This window comes from Tamandua tetradactyla, chromosome 2, assembly GCF_023851605.1.
Source record: "Tamandua tetradactyla isolate mTamTet1 chromosome 2, mTamTet1.pri, whole genome shotgun sequence".
Classification (NCBI taxonomy): Eukaryota; Metazoa; Chordata; class Mammalia; order Pilosa; family Myrmecophagidae; genus Tamandua; species Tamandua tetradactyla.
The window spans coordinates 52,782,036-52,801,297 of record NC_135328.1 but is presented as its reverse complement, the minus strand read 5'-3'; the positions used below and the strand labels follow the sequence as shown (position 1 = coordinate 52,801,297).

At 39.3% G+C, this 19,262-nt stretch overlaps 1 protein-coding gene across 20 annotated transcripts in view; it reads left to right on the top strand.

Moving 5' to 3' along the window:
• The window catches only part of FNBP1 (formin binding protein 1), a 152,825-nt gene extending 134,135 nt beyond the window's left edge, over nucleotides 1–18,690 (top strand). For 12 of the 20 annotated variants that reach the window (XM_077147098.1, XM_077147097.1, XM_077147096.1 and 9 more), the window contains 4 exons: nucleotides 7,794–7,926; nucleotides 9,238–9,359; nucleotides 9,686–9,825; nucleotides 11,631–12,114. In XM_077147098.1, the coding sequence (XP_077003213.1) occupies nucleotides 7,794–7,926; nucleotides 9,238–9,359; nucleotides 9,686–9,825; nucleotides 11,631–11,809 (574 nt within the window). In that variant the 3' untranslated portion in view covers nucleotides 11,810–12,114. Of the gene's footprint in view, nucleotides 1–7,793; nucleotides 7,927–9,237; nucleotides 9,360–9,685; nucleotides 9,826–11,630; nucleotides 12,115–15,548 lie in introns of those variants that run through there. The other 8 variants (XM_077147115.1, XM_077147113.1, XM_077147110.1 and 5 more) reach the window with 2 other exon arrangements.
• The last annotated feature ends 572 nt before the right edge of the window (nucleotides 18,691–19,262 follow it).

Here is a 19,262-nt window from a genome sequence, read left to right as displayed (position 1 = left end):
TAGTAACTTTTGATTAGATGGTTTCCATGAAGATGTGTCTCAACCCATTCAAAGTGGGGCTACTTACTGGATCCCTGTAAAAGGGAACAATTTTGGCAAAAGCTTGAGAGCCCACGCAGCCAGAGACGTTTGGGGATGAACATGGTAAATGCCCCCAGGGGCGCTTCATGAAACAAAAAGCCTGGAAAGAAAGTTAGAAGATGTCACTATGTTTGCCACGTGCCTTTCCAGTTGAGAGAGAAACCCTAAACATCATCAGCCTTATTCATTTTTTTAACTTTTTTATTGTATAGTATAACATAAACAAAGCAAAGAAATAAAAAAGCAATACTTTTCAGAGAAAATATATGGAACACATATAAGACAAAGGTTTCACTTCCTGTATATACAAAGAACTCATACAACTCAACAACAAAAAAACAAACAATTCAATTATAAAACAGGCTAAAGATATGAATAGGCATTTTTCTGAAGAGCAAATACAGATGCCTTAAAAGCACATGAAGAGATGCTCATTTTCACAGACTATAAGGGAAATGCAGATCAAGACTACAATGAGATACCACCTCATACCTATAAGAATGGCTGCTATTAAACAAACAGGGAACTATAAATGTTGGAGAGGATGTGGAGAAACTTGGGCACTTATGCACTGCCGATGGGAATGTATAATGGTGTAGCCACTATGGAAGACTTTTGGCATTTCCTTAGGAAACTAAATATCGAGTTGCCCTATGACCCAGCAATAGCAGTACTTGGTGTATACCCAGAAGAGCTGAAAGCAACGAAACAAAGAGACATTTGCACACCAATGTTCATAGCAGCATTATTCACAATTGCCAAAAGATGGAAACAGACCAAATGCCCATCAACAGGTGGGTGGTTCAACAAAATGTGGTATATACATACAGTGGAATATTATGCAACAGTAAGACAAAATGACGTCCTGAAGCACATGACAAGATGGATGAGCCTTAAGGACATAACACTGAGTGAAGTTAGCCAGACACAAGAGGATAGATACTGTATGATTCCACTTTTAGGACCAGCAGAAAAGTATAATCAGAGGCTTATAATACTGAGGATAGGGGGCTTCGAGATACATAGAAGCTAGAGATGTGTGAATAGTTAGCTAATGAGATTGAATTCCAATGTAAGGGAATAGAGGGGAGTGAAGGTGATTCTCTGTTGGGTCTTGAAGTAATATTACCATATTGACGATGAACAAGATTGACATGGGTTGTGTAGACCTACATGTTCTATTGACTCACACTAGAAATATGAATGAATTCTCATAAGAATTACTTCAAAGATATGATTCTTGTATAAAGAGAGTTTAAGTCCAGGGTACAGGGGGATAACTGTTATTGCATGCTGTGAGCTATGTTCAAAAGGAAACCAGCAGCACTATCACAGCAACAACAGAGGTAAATAAAGGTGGGAAGGACAAGAGTTAAGAGGAGGTTTAGATTTCCTACTTGGTGAGGGTGTGTTTATTGGTTTTCTGTCTTTTGGGAACAATGAAATTATCTAAAATTGAGAATGTTGATGGACTGTGAAAGGCCCGCTATATGATGCCCAATGAATGGAGGTGGCTGAAGGATGCACTGACAGACAAGTAAATTGGCGAAAGATGATATATACTTATGAACAAAAGTTGTGCTGCTACCAAAGGAACAATGTCGTGAGGCATGCAACGATGTGAATGAACATGTGAGACATTTGGTGAGACAAAATAAGCCAGAAACAAAAAAAACAACAATGGTATGGTCACCTTTAGAAAATGCTTATAAGAAAACTGGGGCCTAGATTGTAAACTTTTAGAGCAGACAGAATAAGTCCAGAGTGGTGTCTATTATTTCTGGATTTTGAGAGGCTGTTTTATATATATAACCTGATATTTAGAGATAAGAATGAAGCCAAACAGGTTGGGGTTAAAGTCATTCAGAATGTAGGGGTAAGGAAGACAGTGTCTATATTTTAGAACCAGACATACTCTTTGAGACCAATGGAAGAAAGGTTTATTTGCTCTGGAACTGAAATTTTCTGTAGTACATAATCTAATTCAACCTATCTGTATAGCATTTGAACAACTGAAACGCAGGAAGCACAGAATAAGAAAGAGGTCCTTTAATCCTGTACAGATTATTGTAATGCCTGGAAACATCCTAGAGTATATTAAGCAGATAATCAAAAAGTATTGGCAAAGTCCCCTGAGGAAGGGGAGAAATAATATGAAACTATTAAACCTTACCATCAGGGAATCCCCTGATACTGTGTCAAACTTTAGGGACACCAAAATCAATAGGCCATGCCCTCGATCATGAGGCTTACTCTTGTGAAGCTTATGTAGGTAGCACAGAAGCTTAGACTACCTATAGGTATGCCTAAGAGTTACTTCTGGAGGACCTCTTTTGTTGCTCAGATGTAGCCTCAGTCTCTCTAAGCCCAACTCTGCAAGTGAAATCATTGCCCTCCCTGCTACATGGGACATGATTTCCAGGGGTGAAAGTCTCCCTGGCTCTGTGGGATCAACAATTCCATCCTGACCAAAAGGGGGAAAGATGTGTAATTAATAAAATATCAGTGGCAGCAAGAGTTCAAATAGAGTTGAGAGGCTACTCTGGAGGTTGCTCTTATGCAAGCTTCAGGTAGACCTTGCTACCTGTCATAATCTGCCAGCCCCCAACCAGGACCATTCCAGCCAATCCTAAAGAACACCTAGGGCAATATATAAGATTCCACAAGGGTTCCATGCACTAGAGTAACTTTTCAGAAACCTACAACCTCCAGATGGGTCCCTGGTCCAGATAAGTCCTGAAACCTATCCAGCCTCTCCAGAACATCAGATAGTTCCATCTCCCTACTCCATATTAGTGATACACCCTTCCAATTTCAAAAATTTGGAATTGCCATAGCCCAAACAACCCCAAAGAGAGGTATGGAATGATCAGAGTTCCATTCCATGAAGTTATGGTGCAATTATATATAGAAGATAGGACTTAACAAATGAATATGAATGCTGAATCATTAAATTGGTATCTCTTTTAGTCTCCAGCATTTTAGAGCAGCTAGAAGTAAAAAACTAAAATTGTGAAATTGTAACCCATGTCAAAGTCTGAAATGTTTTACAACTGATTGTCATACTGTGCTTTGATATTTATAGCTTTTTTATATATATGTTATTGTTTACAAAAAAAGGAAATAAAGTCGATTGTGATGATAAAAAAGTATTTAAGTCCTCTAGCCTCCTATATTCTGCAGCAGCTTAAAGGAAAAATATTAGAGGATTATATGGAAGCTATGGCAAACTCTGGGATCTATCCTGGAACCACTTTTTGAAGAGTGCTTTGAATACTAATGGTTTTTTATGTCTTTGCTTTGTATGCATGTTATACTATGTAATAGAAAAGTAAAAATCAAAAATCAAAAAATCCTAAATATGCTCAAGGAGATAAAGGAAAACATGGAGAAAGAACCCAAGGATATCAGAAAAACAATATCAGAATCTCAATACAAATATACACATTTTTTAAAAGTACCAAACAAAAATATAGCGTATAAGACAACCATAACTGCAATGAAAAATTCCCTAGAGGGTTTCAGTAGCAGGTTGGAGCGGTCCGAAGAAAGACTAGGTGAGCTTGAAGACAAGAAAATTGAAATGAATCAGGCTGAGGAGCAGAAGGAAAAGAAAATGAAAGAAAGTAAACAGAATCTTTCATAAATTGTAACAAATGTATCATACCGATGCATGATGTTAGTAACAGGGTGGTATATGGGAGCTCTGTATTTTATAAATAATTTTTCTGTAAACCTACAACCTCTCTAATTTAAAAAAAAAAAAAAATAGTGAACGGAGGCCAAGAGACCTGTGGAACGCAATCAAGCATACTAAAATACACACTGGGGGAGTCCAGAGGCAAAGAAGGAGGGAAAGGGAAAGAAAGAATATTCAAAGAAATAATGTCAGGAAACTTCCCAAATTTAACAAAAGACATGAATATGTACATTCAGGAAGCCCAGTGAATGCCCAACAGGATAAATTCAGAGAAAACCATGTCCATGCACATAGTAATCAAATGTCAAATATCAAGGACAAGGAGAGTCTGAAAGCTGTCAGAGAAAAACAGAGTCCCAATAAGATCTAGTGTCAACTTCTTAATCAGAAACCATGGAGGCAAGAAGGCAGTGTAATTAATAAAGTGTTGGAAGAAAACAATTCCCAACAAAGAATTTATATCTGGGAAGACTGTCTTTCAAAAATGAGGGAGCAACCCCACATTGGGCCTTAATTGTCCTGCTCTTAATTTCTCTCCTAGCCCCCTGCCTCTTACAGTGTCTAAGTTTGTTCACAGATCAATAACAGCTGTGACCAACCAACTAGACTCTGAGAACATGCTTCTGCTACAACTGAAATTTGAAAACCTATGTCTGTCAGAACACGAACATTACTACCAGCCTGTTCCAACTGAAGATGCCCAGAAACCCGATTAATGATGCCCCTGCTCAGCTCAAAGCAGTTTCTACCCCCCACTAACTACGCCCTTTTGTCCTCAGGAAGTAGCTAAAGTAAGAGCATGTCTCTGCCCTCTCCAAAAATTGCTTCGAGCTGGGCTAGAGCATCCCCCCCAACCTAACCCCAGCTCCAGTCCATTTTATTAAAATAAAAAGGCAGGAATGTTAGGTCTCAGAAAAGGAACTTTACATATAAAATGGACTCTGTGGCCCAGAGGCCTCTCTTTCTTTTTCTCAGCTTCTTTTCCCCAACTTCTTTTGCAGAGCCTGATGATTGAGAGACAGAGCAGTGTGTCAGTAACAGAGCAGTGTGTCGGAACCCCAGCAACCCATCAAATCATAAGTTAACAAGCCCCCATCCAATCAAGGGACAACACACCACCTAGTAGGCACCCTCCCTTCCCGATGTCACTCTCTCTTTCAAACTCAACTCCCAGAACAGAGAGTGGTTGCCATCTTCTCTTCCTGCTAATTCCCCAGGCAGAGGAGTCATTTTCAGGCTACCACCTGCTTTCTCCCTTTCACTCTCCCACCTACATTCTCCCTGCTTCCTCACCTCAACAAATGTGTTAAGCTTTCAAAAAAAAATGAGGTAGCGTGGGACATGACTACCAGGGGTGTGGACCTTCCTGGCAACGTGGGACAGAAATCCTAGAATGAGCTGGGACAAAGCATTAAGGAATTAAGAACATCTTCTTGACCAAAAGGGGGAGGAGCAAAATGAGACAAAATAAAGTGTCAGTGGTTGAGAGATTCCAACAGAGTCGAGAGGTTATTTCTTTTGCATTAAATAGATATCACCTGTTTACTTAAGGTGCAATGGAGGGGCTGAAGGGAACTGCCTGAAAATGTGGAGCTGTGCTCCGGTGGCCATGTTTCTTGAAGATAATTGTATGATGATGTGGCTGTCGCAGTGTGACTGTGTGGTTGTGAGAGCCTTGTGTCTGATGCTTCTTTTGTCTACCTTATAGATATGGATTAAAAATAAATAAATAATAGGGGGAACAAATGTTAAAATAAATTTAGATTGAAGTGCATTGTACACCATAAATTCAGATATGGTGTACAATCAGTGTCTCACAATATCATCACAAAGAATTTTTAATGAAAAAAAAAAACTCTGCACTAGACCTGGAAGCGGTGCTAATGGTTGTTTTTCAGACTGAAAGGAAAGGACACTAGACAGTAGATCAAAGTGGCATAAAGAAATGACAAATAAAGAAGTTCTGGATGCCAAAACTCAAGCCATATTTATAAATGTATAATTAATTAATATTTGGCTTAAATGGGCTTGTTAGGCTAGCCTGAGAGATGTTATTTTTGCTATTTTCTAGGGCGCAAATATTTTCCAGTTTACATCAGACAACTCAGTGGACTTCTAAAATACAACCCATTTTTATGTTAGAGGCTCTCTGTTACAGAAGTTTCTCTATAGTTATACATAAAATGTTTTAACTACAAAATTGAATTAATATATAAAACTGCTTTATGTCATAGTAAAAATATTAGTATTAAATTTTAAAAATGGTTAAAATGATCTTTATGTTATGTAAATTTTACCACAATTGAAATGAATTAATTAATTAAAATGTAGCTGTAAATGACAGACACATGGGCTAAAGAAGAAATCACAATACGAAATTAGAAAATACAAGGACAGAACAGAACCATAGGAAACATGGAGCCTAATTTCTAGGACATCAGTAACAGTAAATGTATAAGTGTCAGTGTATACTACAAACAAAGAAAGCAAAATATCGGTGAGCTAAGTGTTCATCTCAAGAAGTTAGAAACAGAACAGCAAATTCAACCCAAAGAAAATAGAAGAAAGAGAGTAATTTTAAAAAGAGCATAAATTAATTAAATAAAAAATAGTCATACAACAAAGAGGGTCAACAGATCCATCAGCTGGTTCTTTGAAAAGACTAACAAAATTGATAAACTTCCAGGGAGATTGATTCGGAGATACTTGGAGGAAAGGAATTGAAAATAATAAATTTAGAGTTTCACCTAGAAATAAGCTGTAAGTGGATCTATTGGCCATGAAATCAAGAGCGTTTTTATCAGGATGTACAGCAGTACAGTTTGTCCTAGGAACATTTACTCATTTATGTCCTGGTGCTTGGGACACATCAAGTTGACAAAATAAAAGTCCTACCCTCATAGTTTTCATTCTAGTGAGAAGAGACAGACAATAAACAATAAGCATGATAATAAATAGATAAATTATGTACCATTGGAAAGTTTTACATACTGTAGGGGGAATGGAATGAAAGAGCAAAGTGAGGGGGCCCAGGCAGAGCTAGAGATCTTGTGGGGAAATGGCTGGGGGAGGACCTGCCGGTTCATCATTGCCCAGCCAGGGGAGGCAGCATGTTTGGGCTCAGATCAAGCAGGCTAGTAGCAGGGTGGTGAGGATGAATGGAAAGTCTCTTCCTCTTACTCCTGTATTTTCAGTTAAACTGTTTTCATGACTCAACCATATTTTTTGGTTTGTTGGTCTTATTTTGTGTTGTGATTGGTTTGGATTTTCTTTTGCCAAAGCTCATTAAAGTTCTCCTTTTCCCCAGCAAAGAATCATTTGCCCTAACCTTTGAACAATTCTAAACCTACCTAAGCTAGGATTAAAGTTAGGAGAACTTTTTGGCCCTGTAATAACTCACAAACAAGCCTGCAGCTCTTCTCTAGGATTCCTCACTCAGGCTACAGCGTGCTGGCTTTTAAAACATGATTTCAAGAAGGGTGTGTAATCTTGCAATATATAACTTTAAGACCCTGTTGCCCACCCGTCATGGATACCAGCTGTGGATCTAGTTTCCTTCCTAATAGCTGAAATGGTGTATAATGAAATTTTCCAGTGCAATTCATTGTATTTCTTCACAAGGTAAGCACATCACAGCCCACACGGCCTAAGATGCCAGTTGTAGTTGAGGTTTGCCTGAAGAATGTGCTCATGTAAATATTTGGTTTTGTTTGTTTTTATTGTTGTTTAGGGCATGTGGAGGGGCAGGATCAATTTATGTTTCACACTTGCTGGAGACACCATTCAGAAAAGGCAACCGAAATTTTAAAAAGCCTTTGAGTTATACAGATTTTGGTAGCAGATTTCTTACACAGAATTTTAAGAATGAAAGCTGGTCCCAATATTCCCTTCAAAACCACTCTCAGATATGATCTTTCCACACTCCGATTCACATGGTTTTCAGAGAAAACCATGAACATATTAACTAACAGTGTTAAACCTTTTATCATGTTCTGCTCATTCTTTTTTTCAGAGATGCTATAACAAAAATGAAAGACGTCTACCTAAAGAATCCTCAGATGGGAGACCCAGCCAGTTTGGATCACAAATTAGTAGAAGTTGGCCATAATATAGAAAAACTGCGACTAGAGGCCCAGAAATTTGAGGTATGAAGAACCTGTTGTTGAAAAGTTTTTTTTTTTTTACATGGGCAGGCACCGGGAATCAAACCCAGGTCCTTGGGCTTGGCAGGCAAGCATTCTCACCTGCTGAGCCACCGTGGCCCGCCCTAGTTGAAAAGTTTTGTTGGGAGTGTGAGGGAGAAAAAAGAAAGAGTGTTATTAAGTGTTTGTTGTTGTAAGCTACCAGCATTTCTTTGACTGGGAGAGATGAAGCTTGGAATGTCAGATTGTTTATGAGTTATGATAAAAGGAGAAATGTACACTTATCCATAGCATATTCCGTTTTAACTGTATCCCCTAAAATTGACATTGTTTTAAGTTGTATTTATACACAGTGTTGTTAATTTAAGCATTTTCTTAACTTTGTTCTGTCTGATCTCATCGTAATAATGGATATCATCAGCAATATACAATCATCCATCATCTCAGTGAATCAAAAAGGGAATTTAGAAAATCAAATTATAATATGTTATTGTTCTTTCAGCGGACCCATTATCAGAAGGTTATGTATATGAAAATCAGTAGGAAACACAGATAACTTAAATGTTAAATTAATGTGAGAGAGGAGTACTCAAAAGCCGTAGGTCTTTTTCAAAACCCCCACTCAAATTTAAAGACTTACATAGCATGGAAAACTACATTAGGAACTGACTATTCCACTTAGGTTAGATTATTTCTAGCAATGAAGGGCCAAAGACAGTTTTTGCATTCTCTTTAGAATCCATCAATGTCATTACTGTTTGCTCTTTTAGCACCTAAAATGTCCTTTTCTGATCATTTTTACTTCTTTGCCTTCCTTATGCTATTTCAAATATTGCTGAAGATAATTTTATCTACTGTGATGTACAAGTTTCTTCTCTATTAAAAAAAATGTGTACACCTAAAAAATAGGAAGTGTGACTTTCAATTGAGTCACTGCTTAAGTGTACAAGTAATGCCTTCGTGTTTCCCAGTGTGATCTCATGCTCTCAGAATTTTTTGGAAACAGAAAGGACTAGAAGTGACTTGTCCAAGATCACAAGCTGCTTAAAAGCCCATGAGGATAACAGAGTTCTGTTCTTTCCCCCAGCTTGTGAACAGTTGCTTGCATATAAGTTTGCTTCTACTTCCTCAGCTCTGGGTGAAGGTTAAACCGTTACCTTTCAGGACAATTACACAGTCAAATGCAAATAAATCGGTGTCTCTGTCCAATAAGGTCCTTTTCATATCAGTTTAAGGCCCTGAGTTTGGAGCCTTAACTCTGGTCTGGTCTTCGAGTGAGTTCAGGCCAGAGGCTTTCATTGCTTTTGTTTCCAGTCCTGGCTGTCTGAGGTTGAAGGCAGGCTCCCAGCACGAGGTGACCAGGCCCGTCGGCAGAGTGGAATGTATGATGCTCAGAACCCACCATCAGTCAACAGCTGTGCACAGGACCGGGAAAGGTACAGTATCTGTGTGGTACCATTGGTTTTGCTGCCCCTCTAGCAAAGGGGCAATTTCGCTGTGTATTTATTTCTAACTTCTGGAATCCAGATATGAGCATATATCACTTACTGTGTATTAAAATGTCTGTTTTGATTGACTTGTGAGTTTTCTCATGGTGCAGATTTAGAATTCAAAATGAAATAGTGATTTAAGCATGCAGGATGATTTAAGACAGTCCTAATTATAACACTGATGCTTGCAAGCATTTTGCTGTTTCATGGACTGAATTTGAGACCTGACTGGAGTCAGTTGCTATAGTTGCTGTGTGTTTTTCTTTCTTGAGCAGCCCAGATGGCAGTTACACAGAGGAGCAGAGCCAGGAGAGTGAGGTGAAGGTGCTAGCCACGGATTTCGACGATGAGTTTGATGACGAGGAACCCCTTCCTGCCATAGGGACGTGTAAAGCTCTCTACACATTTGAAGGTAGCTCTTCATGCCAATTGAATTACCTGTTGTTGTTGTTGTTTTTTTTTAATAAGCTATATCTGAGTCACTCTTCTCTTTCTGTGACCAGAACTTTCTTTTGAAGCCTTCCACATCTTTATTGTTCTTTTGTTCTACTCATGGTATTATTGTCATCGTCATCCTCATCATCACCATTATTATTTGGTTGATGGCTGTATATATTGTGTTATGGTCCTTACATGTTAACAGCTTTCAAAGAGCTCATCTGAAGTGAATACATGTCACCCATTTGTTCAATATTCACAGACCTCCTATCTTATAAATTATGGCCCTCGAATGGGGTGAGGGTGAAGGCACCTGCCCTTAGGGAAATAAAGGAGATATGCGTATCAGAGAGGGCCGCTGTAGTATTTATCAGAACAGGAATACAGAGTGATGGGGGCTCACAAGGGAATGAGATCACTTCCTTTAGAAGGTGTAGAGAACACTCTGTGCTGTGGTGTATTAGAGGGTTGGGCTTTGCCAAACATGGAGTTGAGGAAACCACAGGGTTCATTGTGGCTGGAGCTCAGTTCCCCTGAATAGTGGAACATAAGACCAGAAAGTAGGAAATGCCAATTGGGCAAGGGGTGCTTGGGTAAGAGAAAATTCGGGTTTTAGTTGATAGTGGGGAACAGCTGAAAGTATTTGAGCAGAGGACTGAGATGATCAGTTGTACCTTAGATTCACTGTCATCGGTTAGAAAACACGGATAATAGTGAGAAAGACTAGGCTAGTGTTTTCTAAACTGATGGACCTTGAAATGTCCTGCAGAAAATTAAAAAGGACGCTGTGAAAAAAAGCAGTTAGAGCTCAGATAAGTTTAAGAAGCCCAGGAATAAATTAATTTTCCAGATTTCTTTACTATTTTACTACTTTTCTAAGAGGCTTTAATAGACTAAATGTTTGTTGTAACACAATATGAAAGAGAGGTACCAGATAAAATGTTCTCAGTTTTATTGCTGGCCAACCCCCCACCCCACCCCACCCCCGCTCCCACACACAGTACCTCCCGCTAGAAGCTCCCTAAACAATTTGTGTTTCAGAATACTCTTTGGGGACCAGAGGCTAATATTGTGAAATTATGTTAGAAAATGGTCTTGGAGCCTTAATTAAGGAATGTTGACAAAAGATGCTGCAGTTGACAAGTTGGTTGGACTCGGGGCTGATAGAAGTTGGGGACAAGGACAGGAGAAAAGCAAAGATGATTACCAGAGTTACATTCCTGGGAGAGTGAGGTGTGCATTGAAATAGGAAATTAAGACAACCTAATTTGCAAGAAAACAATGAGTCCATTTTCACCCATGTTGTTTCAGGGGCCAGGACAATATCAAGGTAGAAATGTGCTACATGCAGTAGGAGAATGGGACCTTAGCTGTGGAAAAAGTCCATAACTGGAGAAAGAGATGTGGGGTTACTGTTTAGAAAGGTATAACTGAAGCCTTGGGAGTGGTTTCACCCCAAGAAAGGGATCTGAGAGAGAGGATGAAAACAGATAAAGGGGAAATACCTGCCATTCGGGAAGGTAGAAAAATGGGGACTCCCTGGAGGAATTAGAGAAGGATCCTTAAAGAGACAAGATGTGAAGACCTGAGAGTTTCTATGTGGAGGTTTTGGGGTGGTGGGTGAGGAGTCAGTGGTGGTAACTGCATCTGACAAGTCAAAGGGAGATGGATTTTGCATGGACTTATCTTTTACTGTACTTATTTCAATGCATGGGTCCTTGTTTGCACTCTACCTACATTTAGCAGGAAACCTAAAATGTTTTGATGTTGTCTTTTCAGGTCAGAATGAAGGAACCATTTCGGTAGCTGAAGGAGAAACATTGTATGTTATAGAGGAAGACAAAGGTGATGGGTGGACCCGCATTCGGAGAAATGAAGATGAAGAGGGTTATGTCCCCACTTCGTATGTCGAAGTCTATTTGGACAAAAATGCCAAAGGTGCTAAGACTTATATTTAATATCACTTAAAAAAAAACTTTTTTAAAAATTGAAATTGTTTGCCCTCACAACTATGACTGGTTACAGGCAGTTCTTCAGAGACGGGACGGAGCGCACCTCAGCCATGTTTTCCTGTAGACCCCCAGCGGACTGTTACGCATTGTACCCCTGACTTTCCTTGGCTAGTTTCACTTGCTGAGGTGATGTCTTATATGGAAAGCTGACAACTGCCAATCTAAAACTCTGTCATTTGAAATCTGATAAGCATTTCTTCTTTTGGAAACATCTTTAGATAACAAGAATAAAGTTTCATTCTAGCTTTTAATCAATATTTCTGAATTTAAAAGTCCACAGATATTATGGAGGTTCAGATGACTTCAGCTCTCTTATTTATACCTAGTATCCACCATAAATTGAGCTACAATAAAATGTTACATTTTATAGCTTAATAAATTGAATTATGCTAGTTTTTTAAATTATTCATTTCAGAAGAAATCATAAAATAAAATCTTCCCCCTTCTTGAGTAAAGAAGTAAAGTTAAAAATCCTTGCATTGGTACTAAAAATATGTAGTATTTTTACTTAGTTCATCGTGATTATTCTGTTGTATTAATATGATCCCAGACAGCCAATCAATCTCTGGAAAAGTCTGGTCAGTTAACCAGTACATTTTCTACATATGACACCACTGATGTTATTCCACCAAATTGACACGGTTGATCAGATGTGTTAATTCTGTTTAGATGAGATGAGCTTGTATAAGAACAGTGCCTATCTACGCCTCAAGTCTCTCTTGTTTTCATTTTCTCACACTTGGTTGCACTTGTACTGGAATTCTGTGGCAAGCGGAGCTCTGTCAGGCACACTCCCCCGGGGGGGCTGTAAGCAGAAGGCAGCGCAGTGGCAGTTACTTCCACACAGAGCTGTAGGTCTGAGCACGTCACTTTTCATAGAGGGTGGTAGTGTGCAGTCGTTGGTATCTTTACGATCTGGAGCTTGAATTTACTAGAAATTATTTTAGGTAGCAAACAATGCTCGTTTTAGAAAATTATATGATTAACTTTGGCCAGAATAAAATAAAATTCCTCACTCTCTTTAGAGAAATCCGGGCCGTATAGGAATTTGCATTTTTAAGTTGGCACTGAAGCAGGAGGATAAATAATGAAATTGGTCACTTGCACAGACAGGTACTGAACGCAGTGTCTAATTGTGCCCAGTGATGGGAAACTACACCTAGGACCCAGCAAACCAGCTATAAATGGGTCAGAATGAATATGTCAGCTTGAGATTTTTTGTTGTGTGTGACTTTGAAATTATTTATACATGTCTTTCTAACTTTTAAATAGGAAAAACAGCTTCTGCTTCTACAGTGGGCTCATTTTATAAACTTGAGTCAATTTAAATCTGATTTTTAAAGTGGTAGCTGCACATCAGGGGACTAGAAACAAGCAGAAGTTGTGTTGGATGGCCTGTGTTTCAACATTCTAGCAGGGAGTTAGTTTAAATTTCACAAGAGGTGCCAAAATAGAATTTAGTGACCTTTACTTATTGAGAGTATGATTTAAAAAAAAAAAAAAAGATAAGAGTCTCAGGAAGTTGCTAATATGGTACATAGAATTCCTGGTGCCCTTCATTTAGTTTCCAGTGGTTCAGATTACAAATATTAAATTAAATCCAGTAAATTGATCTTGGCCAGCCTGATTTTTTTTAATGTATGTTAATTTTGTCATTAAAATTTATTTTAAACAATTACTGACATAATATCAATATGGCCACTGAACCTGACCACAAAGCTTTTTCCGGGAAATTGTTTCAGTTCTCCTTTTTTAGCATTGCAGCAAGAAAATCAGCGGGCTCTTAAACCACAGGGATTTGTTTTAATGAGCAGTAAAAGGTATCAAGCTTTAGGCATGGTAACCTAGCAAATGGGAGACCCAAGATATTAAAATCTGACCTTCCCATCTGATGGCAGATTCCTTCCAGACTATTAACTACCGGAGAATGCAGACCAAACAGTTGAAAGGTATAAAATGGACAAGACAACATTAGCCTTTTAAAAGTCTGTCTTGAAGTTGTTTTCTTTAGAGTTGTGCAAATTTGATTTAGGAAATAACTCAGATGGTTGCATGGGGGTTGTGTGTGCCCATACATTTATGATCATTATTTTAAGTTGTACGCCTCAGCACCTATAACAGATGAATCTATGTAGTACTGACTAAACAGTTTAAGATATTTTATAGTTTCTGTTCCTTTAGTCAATGCGTGAAGTATTGTAAACCATATTGAAACAATCCCAAAGAATTTCCATTTCCACTCAAATTATGCTTTGTTTTCTTCCAACAGTTCTCTGTTAAAATAAAAGAAGCAAAGCCTCTGCTTGTTTATAATGTTTTCTTTCTTTATTTTAGAAATACACTTACAGGTTAACAATGTGTTTATAGAAGCCTTCCCCACCTGCCACGTTTATAAATCCGTCCAACCTCACCCCAAGGAACACTTCCCTTAAAACCTCCTATCCAAACAGACTTGCCCAAGCGAGGCTGCTGCTTCCTGAAGCCCATCACTCAAAGCAGTTATTTTATTTTAATAATGCCAGTATACTTTGTGTGTGTGTGGTGTCTAAGATGTGATTATTTTAAATTGCCAAAATATGAGTAACTTTCCATTGGCCAGTTGAATTGTGACCTCTTCTGTGGTTTCGTTTTTATTTTTCAAATGGTTTTGTTAAATATTTTCATACTGCCCCCTCCCCCACAGAGTATTTGTATATACTGCAATTTAAAAGCTAAAAGGATTACTTGAACTCATTGTTTTAACGTTTTACTCTTTTATTTGTTTGTTTTATTGGCTATTTTGCTGCTTAATGACCTTTTTGTTTTTATAACTGCTGGGGAAGCCACCAGGACTGTTCCACCTCGTTTAGGTTCCCTGCTGGCTGTTCCGCACTTGACTTTATTGTAGACACTTGGTTCTGAGTAAGTCTGTCTGATTATGGTCAACATGAGTGTTTATTCTTATTCTAAAAGAAAAGAATCTGTCTGGCATCTTTTAGTTGTACCCTTGTATCTACCACTCTAATAAACATTTTATTTTTCTCGTTGTGTATTTTAAATGATTTTTCACCTTTTCAAAAAGTTATTCTGTAATATGAATATTTAACCCTTTCATCTTTAGTAACGGGGAATTTTCTGGCCAAATGCGTTTTTAAAATTCTTTTTTTCCCTTTTAAATGATGATCTTCCTTGTTTCTTACCATGTGTGTAGTGAAGGGTTTGACGTACCTGTTTCTCTTGTTTCTTTTCTACCACCTCAAGACGAAGAACTTTCAATATTTATGGCTCAATAAGCAATAAATGATAGTTTTACCTTTCGCCAAAGATTTTATATTTACTGCTAAAGAATGAGGCGAATCTGGCCTTTATTTTCCTTGCATCATCTTGGGGAGCTGATCGCATTTCTCACTTTCTCTCCAAAATAAATGTATTAGGAAGATCAGTTGGGGTGGATGGGCCCACCAGCTAATAGCTGGGCTTCTCTTACCCCTGAAGGAAAAACTAATAAAAATTGAGATAAGACAGTGAAAGTTCCTTGTCTCAGAGCATGCTCTGAAAGTCCCTCTCCTACCTTTCTCTCTTCTTTCCCTCCTCACCCTTCCCCCAGGGCGAGGCCATTTGCACAGCAGAGCAAAAAGCCCGCCTCTAACCTACTGCCTTCTTCTCTAACAGCAAGTTTTTTTCTTTCTTTCTTTTTGTGTTGTAGATTCCTAAAGGTGGTGTGCACCGCGAGAGCCTCGGGGTGAGCCTTTCCAGGAGAAACATTCGGTCTGCTTGTCTTCACAGGCCTCAGACATGCCCAGGGAACAGACTCAGGCTCTGGTCTGGAGTATAGCATTTGAAATTGCAACCAGAAATGACATCCTACGCCATTCAGCTGCTTGCCTTTTTTATTTCTTTTCCTTTTACAGCATGCAACTCGTGGCTCAGCTATTTTCATGGCCCCCTCTGGCCACCCCCTTGGGGACCAGTCTTACTGAGGGGTTTCATTTTCCATTGCAACCCCTCTCTGTCTCCCCATGCCAGGCCACACAGCAGCCTCCTCCCTCCTCCCTCCCAACTCTGCTGAGGGCCACAGACAGCTGGATAAGCACTCCTACCTTTCACTTGCTCCTTGGCCCTCAGCCCAACTGGTATGCAGCCTGACCTTCTGCATTTCACATTGTGCCTTTTGTGAAAACTTTGCCACGGGGTTCCTCGGGAGACTCACAGAATCTGGATAAGGAGGGTCAGACATACACCCAGTAGACTGAGCACCCGTGCATTTATGTATTCTCGAATCATTTACGTGAGAAAATACTTCATCTTTTCCAAAGTCCATTAAATGTTCAGAGGTCTTATTCTGATTATGGATTTTCGTCTCAGTTTTAGAAGAATACTTTCCAGTCTGATAGCTCTTGTGGGGCACTAGGGCTTGCGTGTATGTACACACATTTTTGTTTGGAGCCGTGTATGCAGGGGTCCAGAAAGGCCCAAACTGGTAGTCAAATTCCAGCTCATGTGCTAGCCCTGCTGTCTTGCCTGTGTAAACCTTTTATAAGGTCGAGGAACGTCCCAGTCTATCATATTCCTGTCGTTTCCCCGTTGATGAAAACTGCAGATCATGGTGCTTTGTGAACAAATATCTCCCCTCTATAGTAGCTCACTAAAAGTGGAAATTCCTCTCTTTTCCATGAATTCCAAGATTTGCATCTTAGGATTTTAGCACTTTAATCACCAAAGACCATGGGATGTCTCTCATGGTCCGAGTGATCCTGCAGCTGCAACCTGTGCATTTCATCATGTGCTCTTTGGGCCACCCTGAATTACTTGAGTTTGACTAAATTTCCTTCCCAGTATGGATCTTTGAGAAAAAAATAAGGTCATGTAGACTGTGGCAATTTCTGCCCTAGCAGCCTTTCTTCTTATTTGGTATAGAAAGTCAAGAGAAATAATTAGCTGTGAACTTCAGTGAATGAGACTACCATCAGAAGCCTGAGGATGAAACTGGGCACTTTTATTCTTTCATTTGGCTTTTGTAACTAGGTGGTCACCTTGAGCATTCTCAATTCTTGTTGCTATTTATGAATGTAAGACAAGGAATTCTTACAGAAGTGGAAGGACAGGGACTGAAAAGACAGGTCCTAAGGTCAGGTCAGTCTTTGTTCAGTGGTAGATTGTGTGTTTGGAAATTAGGAAAACAATTCCCCTCAGCAAACCAGGGTTGACCACACACCACACTACAGGAGCAGCTCAGTCAACACTTGGTGACAAGAAACCACAAGCGAATAAATGCCAAGGGTAGACAGTTGAAGAGGAAATAGCTTCAGGTTTAAAAAGAGAATGAAAATGAGCCTCCTCTCACCCTTTCTTCCTCAGAACTGAGGTTGACTCCAGGGGACTGAAAACTCTACCTGCTGGTGAGCTTCTCTAGCTGTGGGAGTCCCAGGGCTGCTACATAACCCATGGGCTTCCATTCCCTACAATTTGTGACCCAACTGTAGCACGCTGGACAGTCAGGCAAGAGGACTGGTTTGGCAGGTGATATTGAAGCCAGGATGCTAAAGGGTGAGAAGAGTCAGGAACTCACCTCTGACTCAGCAAACCCACAGATGCACAGTTAACACGGTCCCAGCGGCTCCATGGAGAGCTCCTCTGTCAGCTGGGGGCCAGATATCTCCAGGAAGTTCTGAACATTGCCAAATCAAGCTGACCACTTTCCACTCTACAAGGATGCTGTATGTTTTTTTTAAATCTCTTTTTAGAGCCTCAATAATGCATGTGCATTGCATCTTCCATATCATGGGTCTGGATAGATTAATTTCTTGCAACATATGGAAAAATAAATAAGCTGCAGTAACTTGATATTTTAATGTCTGTTAAATCCAGTGTAGAATATGCTTGAATCTCCCTGCGTCCCCTACACCTTTTTTTTTTCTTCTGTATCACTTGGGTCACAAAAGAATGGTTTAAGTGCTTAACTGGTATTTGCTTCTTCATCAGTCTGTGGCTTTGTGGAAAGAGCAATGCTGTACCAGCCAGACTTATTAAAAAAAGAGATGAGTTATTACATGATAATAGTTGAGATACATCATTTTTTCTGGGAATCCTACTGTGAAATCATATATATATATTATGGAGCAGTTCACAAATAGCAGAAATGTGGGATGTCCCATGTGCTTCTCATTCCTCCTCATCTGCTGCTTTTTCTCCACCAGTGCTAGAATACTGTTGCAATGTAAAAACGACTAATTTTAAAAGAGCCTGCCATGAAAATGACTTAAAACAAAGGGAAGAAATGGAACTTACAATTTGTCCAGTTTTTCTTTTTAAGGATGGGAAAAAATAAAAAGGCATGAAAGCTGCAGTGGAATTTTCCTTTGAGATGTTATCACTCTCGTCTTAGAGCTTTCAGGTTGTTATGCACAGTTGAAATAAACCCGTAGCTTCCCTCACCAGCAGTAGCACAAAGGCCTCAAATGCCTTTTTTGGTAACATCTATAATTACAGAAGTTTAATGAACATGAAAAAGTTATGTTAATGCTGAATATTTTTCCAAAAATTTTGATTTCATGCTTCTTATTGGCTCTGTCTCCTGTTGTTTATATCAAAATCTTAAAAGAAAAAAAAAAGATACAAAATACTATTCTAACATGATGTTGAGCACCTTTACATTTTATTGTGTGTACTGCACTGATTCTAAACTTTGGAGGCACTTCAATGTTGTAAAAGTCCTCAAATTGCCTGTTTGTCTCTGAAGATGGAATTCAACCAAATAAAGTGCTAAAGTGCTTCCTTTGGAAGGCTTATTTTACCCTTGTAACTATATGTTAATCCTCTAAATGTTAATAAAAATATAACTTCTGGCACACTATCCTAAGATTGTTTTGTTTCACAAAGAGGTGACCCTGATCACAGAAGCGTCTGGCTTGTCAGAAGTACTCAGGATTGGGAGGGTGAGGGGTGGGCTCTGGCCTGCGCCCTGAGTACTGACTTACCGTGCTAACCCAGCACACGCCATGTGGCCATCTGCTCTGTGAGACTGAGATAGCTCTAAATACCATCCCCATCCCTTCCCCCTCAAGGGAAATGCTATCAGAGTCATTGGTGATGTGAGATTCAGGTTGAAATCAGTCCAGAGCCAGGCACACACCTGTGGTGTGTATGTGTGTGTGTGTGTGTGTGCACATGCACGTATTCCTCACCGTTAGGAATTTTTTTCCATGCAGATCTACCTGCCACTCTAGTTTTCCAGGGACCCTATGGGAGGAATGAAATTGGAGCATGTGTGTGTTACACTGATGGTCTGCGGTTACAAGTGCTCAAACCCATGTCTTGGTAGCTTGGCTGGAATCGCTAATTTTTGTGAAGTTGCAGGTACCTCTGAGCTGTTTCAGAACAACTTTAAAGGTTGGGACTTTGGGTCTGGCTTTTATTGGAT